General features: G+C 33.3%; 2 protein-coding genes across 2 annotated transcripts in view; one reads left to right on the top strand and one right to left on the bottom strand.

Annotated features, from left to right (window-relative positions):
- The window catches only part of LOC114729276 (probable LRR receptor-like serine/threonine-protein kinase At3g47570), a 29,266-nt gene extending 18,524 nt beyond the window's left edge, over positions 1-10,742 (top strand). The window contains exons 5-7 of the mRNA XM_028916260.1: positions 3,827-5,575; positions 5,752-6,073; positions 10,673-10,742. Coding sequence (XP_028772093.1) covers positions 3,827-5,575; positions 5,752-6,073; positions 10,673-10,742 — 2,141 coding nt within the window. The remainder of the gene's footprint in view (positions 1-3,826; positions 5,576-5,751; positions 6,074-10,672) is intronic.
- A 1,498-nt stretch (positions 10,743-12,240) lies between these two features.
- Positions 12,241-12,738, bottom strand: LOC114729277 (uncharacterized). Its single transcript, XM_028916261.1, has one exon. It carries the CDS (start codon positions 12,736-12,738, stop codon positions 12,241-12,243), a length of 498 nt encoding a protein of 165 aa, XP_028772094.1.
- Between the last annotated feature and the right edge of the window lie 3,058 nt (positions 12,739-15,796).

Genomic DNA, 15,796 nt, shown 5'->3' on the forward strand with positions numbered 1-15,796 from the left:
TGAAACAATTTTATAAACAAAATTGCAAAGTCCTATATGTCTAAACTATCCCACATTCTCAGCATGGTCTACTTTGGCTAGGAGGACCACATTTGTACAATTCAACTTTCTTAAACTTGTAGTGTTTTGAAAAAAAAAAAAAAAAAATCACAAACCATATCAACCACTTCCATACTCACCACCCCCAAGTAGATTGATAGAACATACCTGAATAACATGAGGATCCAGAGTTTTGTAGCCATTCAATTTATAAGAAGCAGATTTCATTTCCTCTACAGTGACCATTGCCTATAATCTTTCGTTCTGCTCCCATAACTCAACATTGTTAACATGAGAAAGAGCCTCCTCCATGTCACGGCTCCCCTCTAATGCAAAAAGCTTCATGTAAAAGTCTACAAAAGCATCATTTCTTTCTTTCTCTTCTTCTAACCAGTTACCATTATTCCCTCTCAATCTAAGCGCTTTATTCTTCATTCTTCTCTGCATTGTACAAGAATGAAAGAATTTTGAATTTCTGTCACCTGTTTGAAGCCAACTAACCCTTGATCTCTGCCACCAAAACTTCTCTTCCATATCCCAAGCCTCTTCAAACTGCTTCCGTAAAGATTCAGCTTCCGTCCTTCCTTCCATCATAAGCATATTATTCAGCTAACTGAGCAGTAAGTTGCTCTACCACTTTTCTGGCATTAGGAAAAACCTCTTTTTCCCCACTTAATCGTACTTCAATTCGCTACAGTTGTTCAAACTTTCCACCAACATATCCACACAACTACTATCATTTCCCTCAGACCACCATCCCTTGTTTATAACAGAAAGAAATGCATCATGTTCAGCCCAGAAAACTTTGAACCTCAACACTTTTGGAATTTTGTTATATTTATAGTCACATTCAAAAACTAACAACTGATGATCTGAATCCATTGGATCCACATGAATCAACACAGCGTTTTGGAATTCACCCCTAAAATCCATATTTCCAACTACTATGTAAATTCGTTCTTTCACATGCCCTTCATCTCACCGCTTATTACTCCAAGAGAAATTTGAGCCTTGATAACCCAAATCCACTAATTGACAATCTAAAAGCATGCACTGGAAATTCAAAACCCTTCTTATATCTACCGGTAATGATCCGCACTTCTCATTACTTGAAACCACATCATTAAAATATCCAATGGAAAGCCAAGACTTGTTAATCCTTCCAGCTATCCTCCTCATCCCATCCCAAACCAACCCATTTCCCCCATCTAGATGTGCACCACAAACAAATGTTGCATACTTTGGGACATGAGTCACTGAAGACTCCAGAGAAGCATGAATTAAATTCTTCAAGCTTGAACAAATATTAACAGTCAGATCTCTCATCCACCACAGAGCCAAACCATCTCCCTTTCGCATTGGCTCCACATAAAATTCCTCCTCCATTCTACACATCTCTTTAATTCTACCAATCTTTGCTTTCTTCATTTTTGTTTCCATATTAGGAAGATTATAGAAGGTCTGTGTTTGAAAAATTCCTCCTTTAACTTCGTAATTGTTAAGGTTCTTCCCAGACCTTGACAGTTCCATGCTGGGGTCTTCATGGCCTCTTAGTGGCTTTTAGGCCAGCCACTAAGACCTTCAGCACAATTCATCATATTTTGACTCAAAACGTTCTCCATTGTCTCCATTTCTACTAAATCAGAAACTCCTTGACTCCTTGCTCCTCTTCTCCTACCTTCCCTTCTCATTTGGCATTTAATTAGATTAGTACTACCACTACCTCTCTTGTTTTTGATAGTTTGCTTGTTCTCCACCGATTCAATAGGATCACTTTCAAAACACAACTTTCTTCTCTCACTTGATTGCAATCCACTTCCTCCCCCAATCCTCTCTTCAACCTTACCTTCTTCAACCAAATTTAAACTAATACTAAAGAACCAAAACACAACATGTTTTTATTAGTCAGCCAAGCAATTAAATCTCATCATTTGAATTTAGTTGGATTTAAAGAGAAACCGTTCCATGGTCAATTAAGTGTGAAATTAAATAAAGCTTTTGCCATGAAATTTTTTCATATAATAACTTTTGAATAATTATTAAATATGAAATTACAAAAGTGCACAAAGTCAACGTAACGGAGAACGTATGCAGCATGCATATGTGTGCGTACAAGGGTGCGTCCAAAATCAACATGTGCACTACTTCTCTCTCTTTATTCCATAGTAAATTCTTTATCTGTTTAACTTCTATTTATATATTTTTTATTTTTGAATTCATTGATTCTAAATTAAATATTTATTCAACAATTACAGTATAACAATTTAAAAAAAAATACATAAGTTATTCCACACTAATTCTAATTATGATTTTCTTAATTTTTATTATTTCAAAATTTTTACAAAGACTTAAACAAATAAAAAATAATTTTGTTCCATATTGTACTCTTTTGGGTTGAAATGAATATTACTTGAAATTTTTTTAATATATTTAACGTCAGTTTTAGAATTATTCTTAAACATATCATTGTTCATAACATTTGATAGTTTTTGTATAATAGAGTAAATTTAATGTCAAAGTAAACTCAAATTCGAAGCCTGTGTGTGCACGTGCACGCATATGTATGTATGGTAATAATTCTATCATTGAAACAAAAAATTTATTTAAATAAGTGTAAAAATCAAGTAAAAACTATAATATAAAAAATTTAAATATAACTCAAACTGATGAACAATAATACGGGATATTTTCAATTGTTCAATAACTAAGTAAATTTCTTCATTTAAATTCATTTTTGTTTAAATGGGCAAAAAATTCTGTTTTAGCCCAGTAGAGTAAAGTATGAACACAAAATTCTTGGAGAGATAAATTACTGAAAAAGCAGATTAATTGGCAACGCACCGAAAAAATGATATAGTTAAACTTAACAGACTCTCATGCAATTACTAGAAGGCATGCAATTTGATGTTATAAGAAATTTGATTTCTCCCTTTCCAAATAATGTGATCTGTTTTAGTTTTCTTCTTATAAGTCTATTCAGTCTTTTTACAACCAGTTGTTGCTATTCAGTTATATTTGGATGCCAACCTTTTACAATCATGATATTATTATGTCTTACTTTTATTTTTTTCCTTTAATCATTTTCTTTAATAGAGTAAATTTAAAATGACATTTTGTTTTCCACAAAATATAATATTTAAGTACTCTGTACCATATGATTTATACTCTGTTCATTACAAATGCTAAACATCATATATATACATATGAGCTCACATGTTACGTACACGCACTAGCACATTCTGTGGTCAATTTTCTGCTTTTTTTCTCGTACTTTATTTAAAGAATACATCCTTTTCCTATTTAATTTTCTTTTGTCAAATTTTCAATTGTTTCTTTTCTATTTCACGAATTTATTGATATCCTATTAAACCACTATCTAATAATCACAACATGGAAACTGTAACTTTGAAATAAATCTTCTAGGACCATGGCATCTCAAGGTAGTTTATGATTTTCTTAATTTTTTTACTTAAAAAATTTTACAAAAACTCGAGAAATGATGAAAACGAATTTATTTGTTTATTTTCTTATCAAGGCTATATGGAAGTCATGATTACCATCAATTTTTTTATGGGCAAGTTTTGCACATAAAGCATAGGCTAACTCGATAAACTTAATGTGTCAGACTTACTCCTTTTAATTCGAAAGGCGTTTAATATATTCAACATTTCAACATCCACAAATATTAAAGTCTTGGGATTAGCAAGAGAGGTGTATTTTTCCATGTTATCTGCAAACACTATTACCTGTTTCTGTTTCTTTTTACAGATCAGGTTTTTTTTTTCAGGTTTTATACCCAAGGACATAGGCAGTCTTGTTAAACTTGAAGTCTTAGATTTGGGATCAAATCATTTGAGCGGACCTATTCCTTTCAGTGTATTCTCCATTTCAACATTGAAACACTTACACCTTGGCAATAACTCCCTCTCTGGTGTTCTCCCATCATATTTAGGGATTGGCCTTCCCAACTTGGAGCAATTACTACTGTCTCAAAATGAGCTGATTGGACAAATTCCAAACACCATATCAAATGTTTCTAAGCTCATTAGGTTAGATTTATCATTGAATAAATTTAACGGAGCTATACCCAATGTCATTGGAAATTTAACAAACTTGTTTGACTTAACTTTGAATGGGAATGATTTGAATGGGTTGATTCCAAACACAATCAGAAACTTACATAAGCTTCAACGTTTAAGTCTCAGCAACAACAGATTGCAAGGTGCCATTATAGATGAACTTTGCTTGCTCAAAAGTCTAAGTGAGTTGGATCTTGCTAACAACATGTTTTCAGGAGTGGTTCCCAGATGTCTCGGGAATACTTCTTTGCGAAACTTGAATTTTAGCTTCAACAAATTGATTTCTCATATGCCCTATTCTCTTTGGAGTCTTAAAGATATTTTGATTTTAGACATATCCTCCAATGCATTGAGTGGATCAATTTCACCAGAGGTATCAAACTTGGGAGCAATTATACTATTGAACTTGTCAAGAAACCAAATTTCAAGAAGCATTCCTGCAACTATGGGTGGTTTGCAAAACTTGCTAACCCTCTCTTTGGCTCACAACAAATTACAAGGGTCTATTCCTAAATCATTTAGCAGCATGATAAGCATAGAGTCTATGGATCTTTCCCATAATTATTTGTCTGGTGTGATTCCAAAGTCCTTAGAGTCATTACTCTATCTTAAATACATCAATCTTTCCTACAATTTATTGGATGGAGAAATTCCAAATGGTGGTCCTTTTCAAAATTTTACTGCTCAATCTTTTACGATGAATAAAGACCTCTGTGGAAAACCCCAACTACAAGTCCAACCATGTAGGAGAGGAAACAAGCACATATTAAATAAAGTGATACTGGTTATAAAATGCTTAGTACCTATCATGGTTGTCATTTTGGTTGTTATAGGAATTGTCTTTCTAAAGCATAACAGAGATGATGCTAACTATGCAACGCGAAGGGATTTAACAAATTTGGATGCACCACCTAGGATATCTTATTATGAGCTTCTACAGGGAACAAATGGATATGATGAAAGTAATCTTCTTGGCTCTGGAAGTTTTGGATCAGTATACAAAGCAGTTCTAAATGAAAAGATTGTTGCTGTCAAAGTATTTAACATAGACATGGAAGAAGCATTGAGAAGTTTTGATATTGAATGTACTGCCATGTGCAATTTACGCCACCGTAATCTCATCAAGATTATTAGTAGTTGCTCAAATGATCATTTCAAGTCTCTAATCATGGAATTCATGTCCAATGGAAGTCTTGATAGATGGTTGTACTCTCATAACTACTATTTAGATATCCTACAAAGATTGAATATAATGGTTGATGTGGCAGTTGCATTAGAGTATCTTCAACATGGTACTTCTACTCCGATTGTTCATTGTGACATAAAACCAAGTAATGTTTTGTTGGATGAAGATATGGTGGCTCATCTTAGTGATTTTGGTATAGCTAAACTATTAGGTGAAGGACAATTGGAAACTTACACAAAAACAATGGCTACAATTGGCTATATGGCACCAGGTAATGGTTTAATAATAACCTTCTAGTTCAATTATGTTGGCTTTTTATCATTCTATGTGAAATTTTATATTATACAATCATTGATATGCATTTTCCATTTCTATAAGCGAGGATTTGTATTCGCCATATAAAAGAAAAGTTTAATGGCAAACCTTATATTCTCTTTTGACATATAGAGTATGGATCAAAAGGAGCGGTTTCTTTCAAGGGAGATGTGTATAGCTATGGTATCATGCTAATGGAGATGTTTACAAGGAAGAAGCCAACTGATGAACTGTTTGTTGAAGGTCTTGGTTTGAAAGAGTGGGTTAGCAAATCAACACCACATTCAATTATCAATATTCTAGATGTCAATTTGCTACGTGAAGGGGATCCAAATATCAACAATATATTACCACAAATATCATCAATTTTTGAGTTGGCATTAAGTTGTTGTACTGAATTACCTGAGGCACGAATTATGATGACAGATGTTGTGGTCTCATTGAAAAAGATAAGGTCACATTTACCTAAGATGTTAGAGATGCACCACTAGTTAAATGATCTTTATATGGAAGTTTCAGTTACCATTTCTTTTATCCTTTAGTTTACTTTGTCTATGAAACATGTCATATCTTAAAATGGCCATAATTCTATGTTTGTTATATTAATATATGAAGTCTCTACATTTTTATATCTTGAGTTATTTTCCTTTTTCTTACATTTTTTTCATTGCAATTGTATTTAGCTATTTAAATTGCATTTGATTCTTTTATTTTTCGTTTAACAAAAAGGATTATAATTCAAAACATTGAATAAACTTATGAGAAAATTTACATAGTTTATAAGGGTTTTCTGTTCTCTATAAGAAATGTGCGAATGTGAACATTAGATTTTGCAAGGTTTTTGGGTTTTGAGAAGTCTAGATTATTTAAATTACAAGGTCTAGTTTCGTTGCGTTTGCCAAGTTGACTTAGTTCATCCTGGGAATACATGCTTACTTATAACAGCTTAATTAAATTACTTAGATAGACTCAATTCATGCTTATATAGTTGTGATTAATCCTTTAAACACTACTCGTATGAGACCATCATACATCTAATAAGAATAAATACTAAAATTTTTAGATGCAATGAGTATAATATACAAATTCATATGCCACACATGAACTCTTGCTCCATTCTTAAGCTTGACGGGCAAGAGAAGATTAGGAAAAAAATTAATGCTTTCTTCATTTCTCAAGTGTCTCGACATGAAGGAAAAAGAAGCCCAATAACCATTTCTATGGAAGATATATATATATATATATATATATATATATATCACACATAGGGCTACTCTCAAATATTTTATCGAAATAAGGCATTTGGGTTTATTTGGAAGGGCCCTTGAGCACCTCTCGTATAGTACTTGATAAATCCCTGTTTTAGTATATTATTTGATATCTTTTTAGTGATATTTATCAATTATAATGAGATAATTTACATTGATTGTGGATATTTTGAATTAAATACTGATTGCATGAAATTAGAGATTTAATAGGAAATCTTATCATATTTTTATCTTCTTTTAAATAATTGATTTTAGGCTTTATCATGGTATCTCAATTTATCTTTTGCAGACATCACAAAAAGGAAATAAACAATAAAGGGAAGAATTTAAAAGGAAAAAGGGGGGGGAACAAGATATGCTACCTACGGTATGGCCATCATAGGATTAGGTTATTGTGATATATATATATATATTTATATATGCATGAGGAGAACGGAGATCGGGGCCGCACGCACACCACCACTGAAAAACGCCGCGCACACACGCCGCAACACTTCAATTTCAATCTTCCCAATTCATCTTTATTCCCCTCCATCAACGACACCCCACGTATCATCGCCACCAACATCATCATCGCCCATGGCCGCTGAATTCTTGGGACGTGTTTTGACTGGGTTCAGAGCTATGAGAGGCTGAGTTCGCTATGCTCTCTGGGATTGAATTCAATGGCTTGAATTTGGGAGCTACAAATGAGAGTTTAATTCTAGTCCTTAGTTTAGGCTTTGTTTGGATAGCACCCCAAACCATGGTTTGGGGAAAATGCTACCCAAACAGCCTCTCCAAAAACCAAAACCATGGTTTTGGAAAAAGCAAAATTTTTTTGCTTTTCGAGAAAAAAGGGAGAGTGTGAGGGCCTATATGATATGTATCTTGTTATTTTTTTTATAAACATATTTTTTATAAATATATTTAATCTTATATTTTATAAATATATATAGACATTAATTATTTATTAATTATATTATCTTATGTATTATTAATTATGTTGGTAAAAAACATATTATTAACAATTTTATTTCTTCAAATTAAAATATATCATAAAATCTATTTTTTCTGTAATTATCATATTAACTTATATCTTTTTTTAGTAATTTGTATATATAAAAAGTGCTTCTGATAACAACTATCCAAACACTCTCACTTCTCAGAATCACTTTTTTACAAAATCTATTCTTCACAGAATCTATTTTTTCCAGAATCTATTCTCCAGAATCACTTTTCCAAACCACGGTTTGGTTTCATCCAAACACACCCTTAGACTATTTTATTGATGATTTCTGGTTTGAAGTTAGTTATATTTGGTTTAAAACTAGGAATTGCTAGTTGTAATTCTTAGTTTGGATTGAAATTGTTAAGATTTGGATCGGTTATTTGGAGTTTGAGTACTTGATTTACACATATATTATGTTTATGCCTTTATTAATTCATTGTTAGTATGATTTTTACGCAAGTTGTATAGAGATTATGCTTAAAGTGAATTTAACAAGTAATTAATGTTCTAGTTGAACATTAATTTAAAAGGAATAACTTCTCTAAACCAATTCTAATCACTTGAGTTACTCACATATCATTAAACAAATTAGGATAGTCATTGATTCATTCCCTAAGAGCATTCTCATTATTGATTTCTTATAATTCAAATTTGCTTTTTTTTCATTCTCTCTTTATTAAAATTTAAAAAAAAAGTAGTTTAGATTTATTTCTTTATTTTGATAATCAGTTTTAGAAAAAAAAATCAAATCCCTTTTCAAACCCCTCCTTTTCAATTCTTTTGTCACTTAGTTAACTTTGGAATTAATAAAAAAACTCCTCAAAAGACACGACTTGAGTTGTGTTTTAGTGTATAATTTGGTTTTATTTTTTGATTTAACCCAAGGTGTCAAATCAGTACTTCCTCATTCTTAATTTAGCTGAGATTATTAATTGGGGCAAATTTTAAAAAAAGAATACTGAAATCAGTATTTTTCAACTCAAAACACCTAACATTTCGGAACAACGGAGAATGGAGTAAACCCAAATTAGAATTTTCAAATTTAAGAGAAATGACAAAAATGTTCCTTTGTAAATAAAAATTCATCAGGGATAACAATCTTAATTGTAAAATAATAAGTCTCAATTTGGGACTAGCAGCACTTTTTTTTGATGCACAATATGTTAATCAATTAAAAATGACAACAATTCATCTAAGAATAATAAGTCTTGATTGTAAAATTACAAAGTTCAATTTGGAATTAACATGTTTTTTTCCCCTGATATATGACATGTGAAATAACATGTGAACTAATTAAAAATGACCATAATTTATTAGGGAATAACAAGTCCTAATTGTGAAATTACAGGTCTTGATTTAGGATTAACAACACCTTTTTTCAATGGGATTAACAAAGGGATATTTTTGTTATTTCCCTTGAATTTTGAAATTTCAATTTGAGCTTACTTCCTTCTTTGTCATTTGAAGTATTAGGTACTTGAATTAGAAAATATTAATTTCAGGATTTTTTCCTGGAATTTTCCCTAATAATTTTTTTTTAATAACATCCATACTAATTATGTTGTGGTGCCTTGTTAAATTAGTTTTGTATATCTAATATTAATTCGTGTTCTTTTTCATTTTGACATTCTTATACCCCTCACAAAAAGTTGAAGCTCACAATTTTACATTTAAAAGGTTTTGAAGGTGTTTAGTACCACAAGTCCCAACTATTTGCGTTTTATTTTAAGATAAGAAAATAAAAAATCACAAGCATACAATTTTTTTTTTCTTTTGCCAACCACAAACAATACAACTGAAAATTGAACACGTCAATGACCTAAAATCAGCCTATAATGTATTTTCCTTTAACCCTTTTTTTTTTTAAATATATATAACAACATGAAATCCTTAACCAAAGTCTACATGATCACTTGTCATAGCATAGCGATCAGCAACCAAAATAGAAGACAGCTCCATCGGGACAGTAACAACTGCATGTAATCCATTCACAGCAGCAAGCCCTTGTTTCGCAAAGAAGTCCAGCTTTATTACATTCTCTGTTCACGTAAGCAATATTCACCTCCCAATCCCTACTCATCAACGAACGGATTTCATTAATGAGACTGTGGTCATAATGATGTTCCTCAAGACCAGCTATAATAAGGTCAATGGCACTGCTTGAATCAGACTCTAATATAATTTTGCGGTAACCACAATCCCAATCAAGCTTCAATCCATGTAAGCACCCCCAAAGCTCCACATGAAGTGCGTCTCCATGGTCCAAATTATGCATGAATCCTTGTATGAACTCTCCTTCTGAATTCGGTAAAAGGCTTTCACGAACAAGCAGCTACATCATCGATCTACAACGTTGGAGGACACGCAGCTTCCATATTTTCTCCCAAAGCGAATCCGACTCCATACCAACGATTGACAGAAGGTCCTAAGCTTACTTGACTGAAAACAATCAGCTACGTTCATGTTTCCATCTTGCAGTGGTTCCATTGGCAGAAACTTCTACTCCTTCTTTTACCTTCTTCCATGTCTTCTCTATCCCCAACCAGACATTGGATCCACCCCGCATAGAATCAATCTTGGGGATAAGATCATTACCACATCAGTATTTATCGCGAACAACTTTGACCCAGAGATCATCACGACAATTAACCAGTTTCCAGCGGAGCCTCATTAGATGAGCATGATTTTGAAATGTAGCATGTCTTAGTCCGAGTCCTCCTTTTGATTTCGGCTTGCAAACTGCATCCCAAGCAACCAACAAAATCTTTTTCTGATCATCTGTATTTCCCTAAAGAAAGCTCCTATTGAGCTTGTCAAGAGTCTCACAAGAGGTAGTTGTGAGCAAAGATGTTTGCATGGTGTAACTTGGGATTCCTGATGTCACTAAAGAGATTAGAGTAGAGCTTCTTCCATTTGACCAAATGCTGTTTAACCTTGTCAACGACCTGCTTGTAAGTATCCTTGCTTACTCTCTTATGGTGAAGAGGTACACCCAAATATTTTCCCAAATCTGTTGTTTGTGTAAATCCCATCTAGATGCTAATTTCTGTACATCTGTTATGATTGATATTAGGGGGAAAAAAACACACGGGTTTTAGAAAAGTTTACCTTGAGACCGGAACAATTGCAGAAAATGTCTAGACATTGTTTAATCAACTTTGCTTGTTGTAGAGACGCTTCCACAAATACGATGATATCATTTGCAAAGAACAAGCGGGAAATAGGTGGCCCATTTTTTGTTTGCCAAATTGGTCTCCATTCATCATTACGCATTTTTTCTTGGATAAGGTGCGTAAGCTTCTCCATGCAAATCACAAACAGATATGGTGACACTGGATCTCCTTGTTGAACCCTTCTAGAAGAGTTAAATGAATATGCCTTATTGCCATTCCACAATAATTGTAGCTCGGCTGTTTTAACGCAATAATCAATAACTTCAGTGAGGATAGAAAGGAGGTTCAACTCCTTCAAATAATGGTTCAAAAATTGCCAATTGACTCTATCATTGGCCTTTTCGAGATCAATTTTAATAGCCATGTAGCCCTTTTTCCCCGTCATATTTCTTATTGAATTAATGAATAACTTCCTGTGCCACTATGATATTATCAGATCCATGTCAACCTGGCACAAAACCACACTGATTTGGAGAAATTACTTGTGGTAAAATGGTCTTCATTCTAGTAGCCACGATTTTAGTAATCACCTTATAGACAACATTGCACAAACTAATGAGTCTCAAATCCTTACAAGTTTCAGGAGGATCTTTTTTAGGGATCAGCACCACTAAGGTTCCATTAATCTCCCTAACTTCCTAAGGATTATCAAAGATGCGCTTAACAAAACTAACAAGAGACTTTCCAACAGTGTCCCACTAAGTTTGGTAGAAAAGACCATTAAACCCATCTTGCCCGGGAGATTTCAAAGATCCTAGGCTAAAAATTGCCTCTTTGATTTCAAGCTCATCATCCTTTTGATCACAAATCTATAAGCAAACCTCATCCATAGAAGGGTAAGTAATACTGCAAGATAGCTCCTCTTTGTTAGGCAACTCCTCTGTAAACAACAAAGCAAAGTTGGACGTGGCTTCATGTTTAATGACTTCAAGATCATAACACCAATCCCCCTCCTCTAAGCGAACGGCGTCAACCCTATTTGCCTTCTGACGTCCATTAGCACGAGAATGAAAGAGTTTAGTGTTCCTATCTCCATAAATGTTCCAATCCATCTTCACTTTCTGGGCCCACAATAGAGATTCCTGAGCTAGAACATCCTCAAATTCCTTCCATAACTCAATCTGGATATCTTCATAATAACGCACATTCCAGTCTCTATCAATTGCTTTGTTCACAACATCCATGTGTCTTAACAGTTTCTTTTTTCTACCTTCAACGTGCCCAAATACCTGCTTATTCCAAGTGCAATAGGCTGTTGAAAATGGTTCAGATTATTACTCCACCCAATTCCATCATTCCAATTATCAAGGACAAAACTGTTAAAGTCTTCATGCAGAACCCATGCTGCAATGAAGCGGAACGGTCGGCAAGGGCTCTCAGCGCAATGATCAAGTTGAAGGAGGATAGGGCGATGATCAAATTTATAAAAAGAAAGATGGGAAACTCTCGCATTAGGAAAAAGTTGGCACCAAGCATCATTAGCAAGAAAATGATCTAGCCGGGCTTCGGAGTTACTCCTCTTCCAAGTAAAACATGGCCCCACAAAACCAAGATCCGAGATGCAAGATTCTTCAAACCATCTACAAAAATCTCTATCAATCGAAATACCATGTTTAGCATTAGAGCGTCTTTCTGTAGTATACAACGCAGCATTGAAGTCACCCCCCAACACCCAAGGGTCATACATGTCACGTTCCAAATGAAGGAGCTCAGTCCGCAAATTGCGTCAAGCCACTAAATGTGGGCTTGCATAAATCACAGTCATGTACCACTGCTCATGTCTAGTATTCTCAATGGATAAAGGCATATATTGGCGGTGCCGCTCAACAACTTCCACTTTATTGACCCCCACATTCCATAAGCACCAAATACCACTGCTAAAACCTTCAGCTTCAATAAAAGCATAATCTTGGAACCCAAGACTACTAATTCTCTTTTTTGTAAGTTGTTTATTTAAACGAGTCTCAACTATAGCAAGAAAATCCAAACAAAAATGTTTTTTGAATTCTTGTACAAGACTGGGAAAAGTCTGCGTGCCTGTACCCCGAGAATTCCATATCATGTAGTTTATAGGGAAACATTTAATTGATTTTGAGAAGCTTCGATGACCCTTCCCCGGACAATATCCACAATAATTATAAACTACCCTGAACCGTATTTTCATGAGGTCCACCCATCAAAACGTCTCCATCTGTGGAATACTCCCTAATGGAATTGAGTACCACATCCCTTTTAGAAGAAATCTGATCCGTCATAGCCTGGGCATCATCACCAAATCCACTCATGTTTTGATCTACACAAGATGAAGATTGAAGTTGGGCCTCTACGTTAGAAGGCTTTAACCCATTAATTTTAATATGTTGATGCATATAGATAGAGTAAGCCACTGATTATATTTTTTAAGCAAGATTTTTATGGGTTGTTCCAAGACGCTATTCAAGACTCAAAATAAGAAATGAAAAGTAAACCCGAGTCTGGGCAAAATGAAATGGGCTAAAAAAAGCTTTAATTTACAAATTTTAGAAAATCATTACAAATTTTAAAAAGTACCCTCAATTAGACGTTTAATTATGAATTACATAGGGAGAGATAAGATGCCATTGGTTGAAAATTTAACCTTTTAATAAGGCGTGTTTCTAATTTCAAAGTAGTGTTATAAGTACCATTGCTCCTTCCTAATTACACAAGAAGATGTAAGATATCATTGGTATAATTATGTTATTATAGTATGATATCGTTTTTTTTTTTATTATTGGATTATAGTGTGATATCTTGACATTCAAAAAATACTTTATCGGAAAAATCATAAAAAAAAGACCACCAAAATTAAAAATTACAGACAAAGATCCGTCCATAAAAATTATTGTTAAAACCTATACTATTATTATCAAAACCTATAGTAATGTTGCAATAGGTCCCTGTTTATAATTTGTCTATTTCAGCCATCTTTATTTCCTGTATTTTTATCCTTTTAAATGGAAGGATTTAAATTTAAACGATTTAAAAATTTAGGGACTTAATTTTAACTGAATCAAAATTATAAGGACTAATTTATATTGAATTAAGATTACAATGATATGGGCATGTTCATGTGAATCAAACACTCTTTTATTCCTTATTTCATCACGTTGTAAGAAATTAGCTCATTCTGTTAGACTTAACTCCATGCAAGATGAGACTCTGGAGTAGGGTAGGACTCAAAAAAAAAAAAAAAAGAGCTAGTGAGAAGAAGGTTAGATGGAAATATTAATATTGTTGGTGAAAATAATCACTTTTATGTTTTACAAGATAAAATTCTTCTTATATATTTATTTCATGTGATAAAAAATAATTTTTTTAAAGCTAATCCAACGCTACAGCTTAATTTCAAAGAGTCTTGGCTGGCTGTAATTCATTGAAAAGATAATCCGTGAAGCAAATGGGGCTAAAGTCTTGAAAGGCGGAGTATCTTGCTTTCTACCCTTTCTATTTTAATTTTTAATGTTTTTTTCCTGATAAACCAGTATTATGTCGTAATTATTCTTAATTGAAACTTAACTTACGAAGAGGACTTGCGGAACTCCCAAAAGCTTGACTTGGGAATGGGACGTGAAAGACTCATGCCTCGATAGCTCTCTTTTTGGGGGGGGGGGGGAATTTAAAATGATGGTCTTTAATACAGATATGCACATCCAAAATAAAATGGGGAAAATTGCCAATGAAACCTTTTTTTTTGTTTTTTGTTTCCCAGAACAATGAGACTTATTTACGCAAAAAAGATCATGTGAATTTATGAAAATACTCTTATACTCTTTGGGACCGCATTGTAATTACATTCTCATGCAAAATGGCAAAAATTACAACAACTAATTTTCTATATACTAATAGGGTCATTATAAAGTATGTGAACTATTAAACGCCAAGTTTCTGGTATGGGAAAAACTTGGTAAAATTTTTTTTTTCCCGAAACATAAATCATTTCAAAACAGAATTCCAATGCAGGAGTTGAACCTGAAAGTAACATTGGAATTTCATTGTCTAAGAATTTAAACTTTCAGAAAATCTAATGAGTGATTTACAATCCACCATGCTTTCAACTTATTCTATTATCACTTATAATGATTTCATGCCATGAGATCTCATATTAACTACTTAAGATACATTAAAGCATAACAGCCATTTCGATTGATGGCACTTACCTACACCCATAAGTGTGTATGCCTCCTTATGGAGGATACAAAAGTGTGTGTGTGTGTAACAAGTAATTATACTACTTGCCCTAATAATTATAATATAAACATAATTAAATAATATACATATTTATACAAATAGAACCAGGCATTCCTACTCTTAAATCAGCTCACCGTCTTCTTAAACAACCTCCTTATCCTTTGAGCTAGCAGCCTTTGCTATTCAACAGGGATAGGAGGGTGAGATTCTAAAGAATCATTGTAGTAGTAATTTCCATCAAACAAATACACAGATTATACAAAGCATGTAAAACAAGCCAAAGTGGAACATAATCTTGCAAGCTAATGCAGTTAAGCATTTATGCACAACGACAAATAGGTTAATTAGCTGAATAAATAATGCATAAATAATTGGCCATAATGCTCCATGTCTATGAGCTACACATGATCACAACTAAATAATCCATGCAAGGAATTAAACAGCATTATGGCACAACTAGACATGCAACAATCATACACAAGTGCAAGGTAGGAAAGACCTACTACTTGGTCACTAAACCAAACCTTACAAATTTC

The sequence above is a fragment of the Neltuma alba genome, unplaced genomic scaffold (assembly GCF_004799145.2).
Source record: "Neltuma alba isolate B1F8T4 unplaced genomic scaffold, ASM479914v2 tig00012618_pilon, whole genome shotgun sequence".
In the NCBI taxonomy this organism is placed as follows: domain Eukaryota; kingdom Viridiplantae; phylum Streptophyta; class Magnoliopsida; order Fabales; family Fabaceae; genus Neltuma; species Neltuma alba.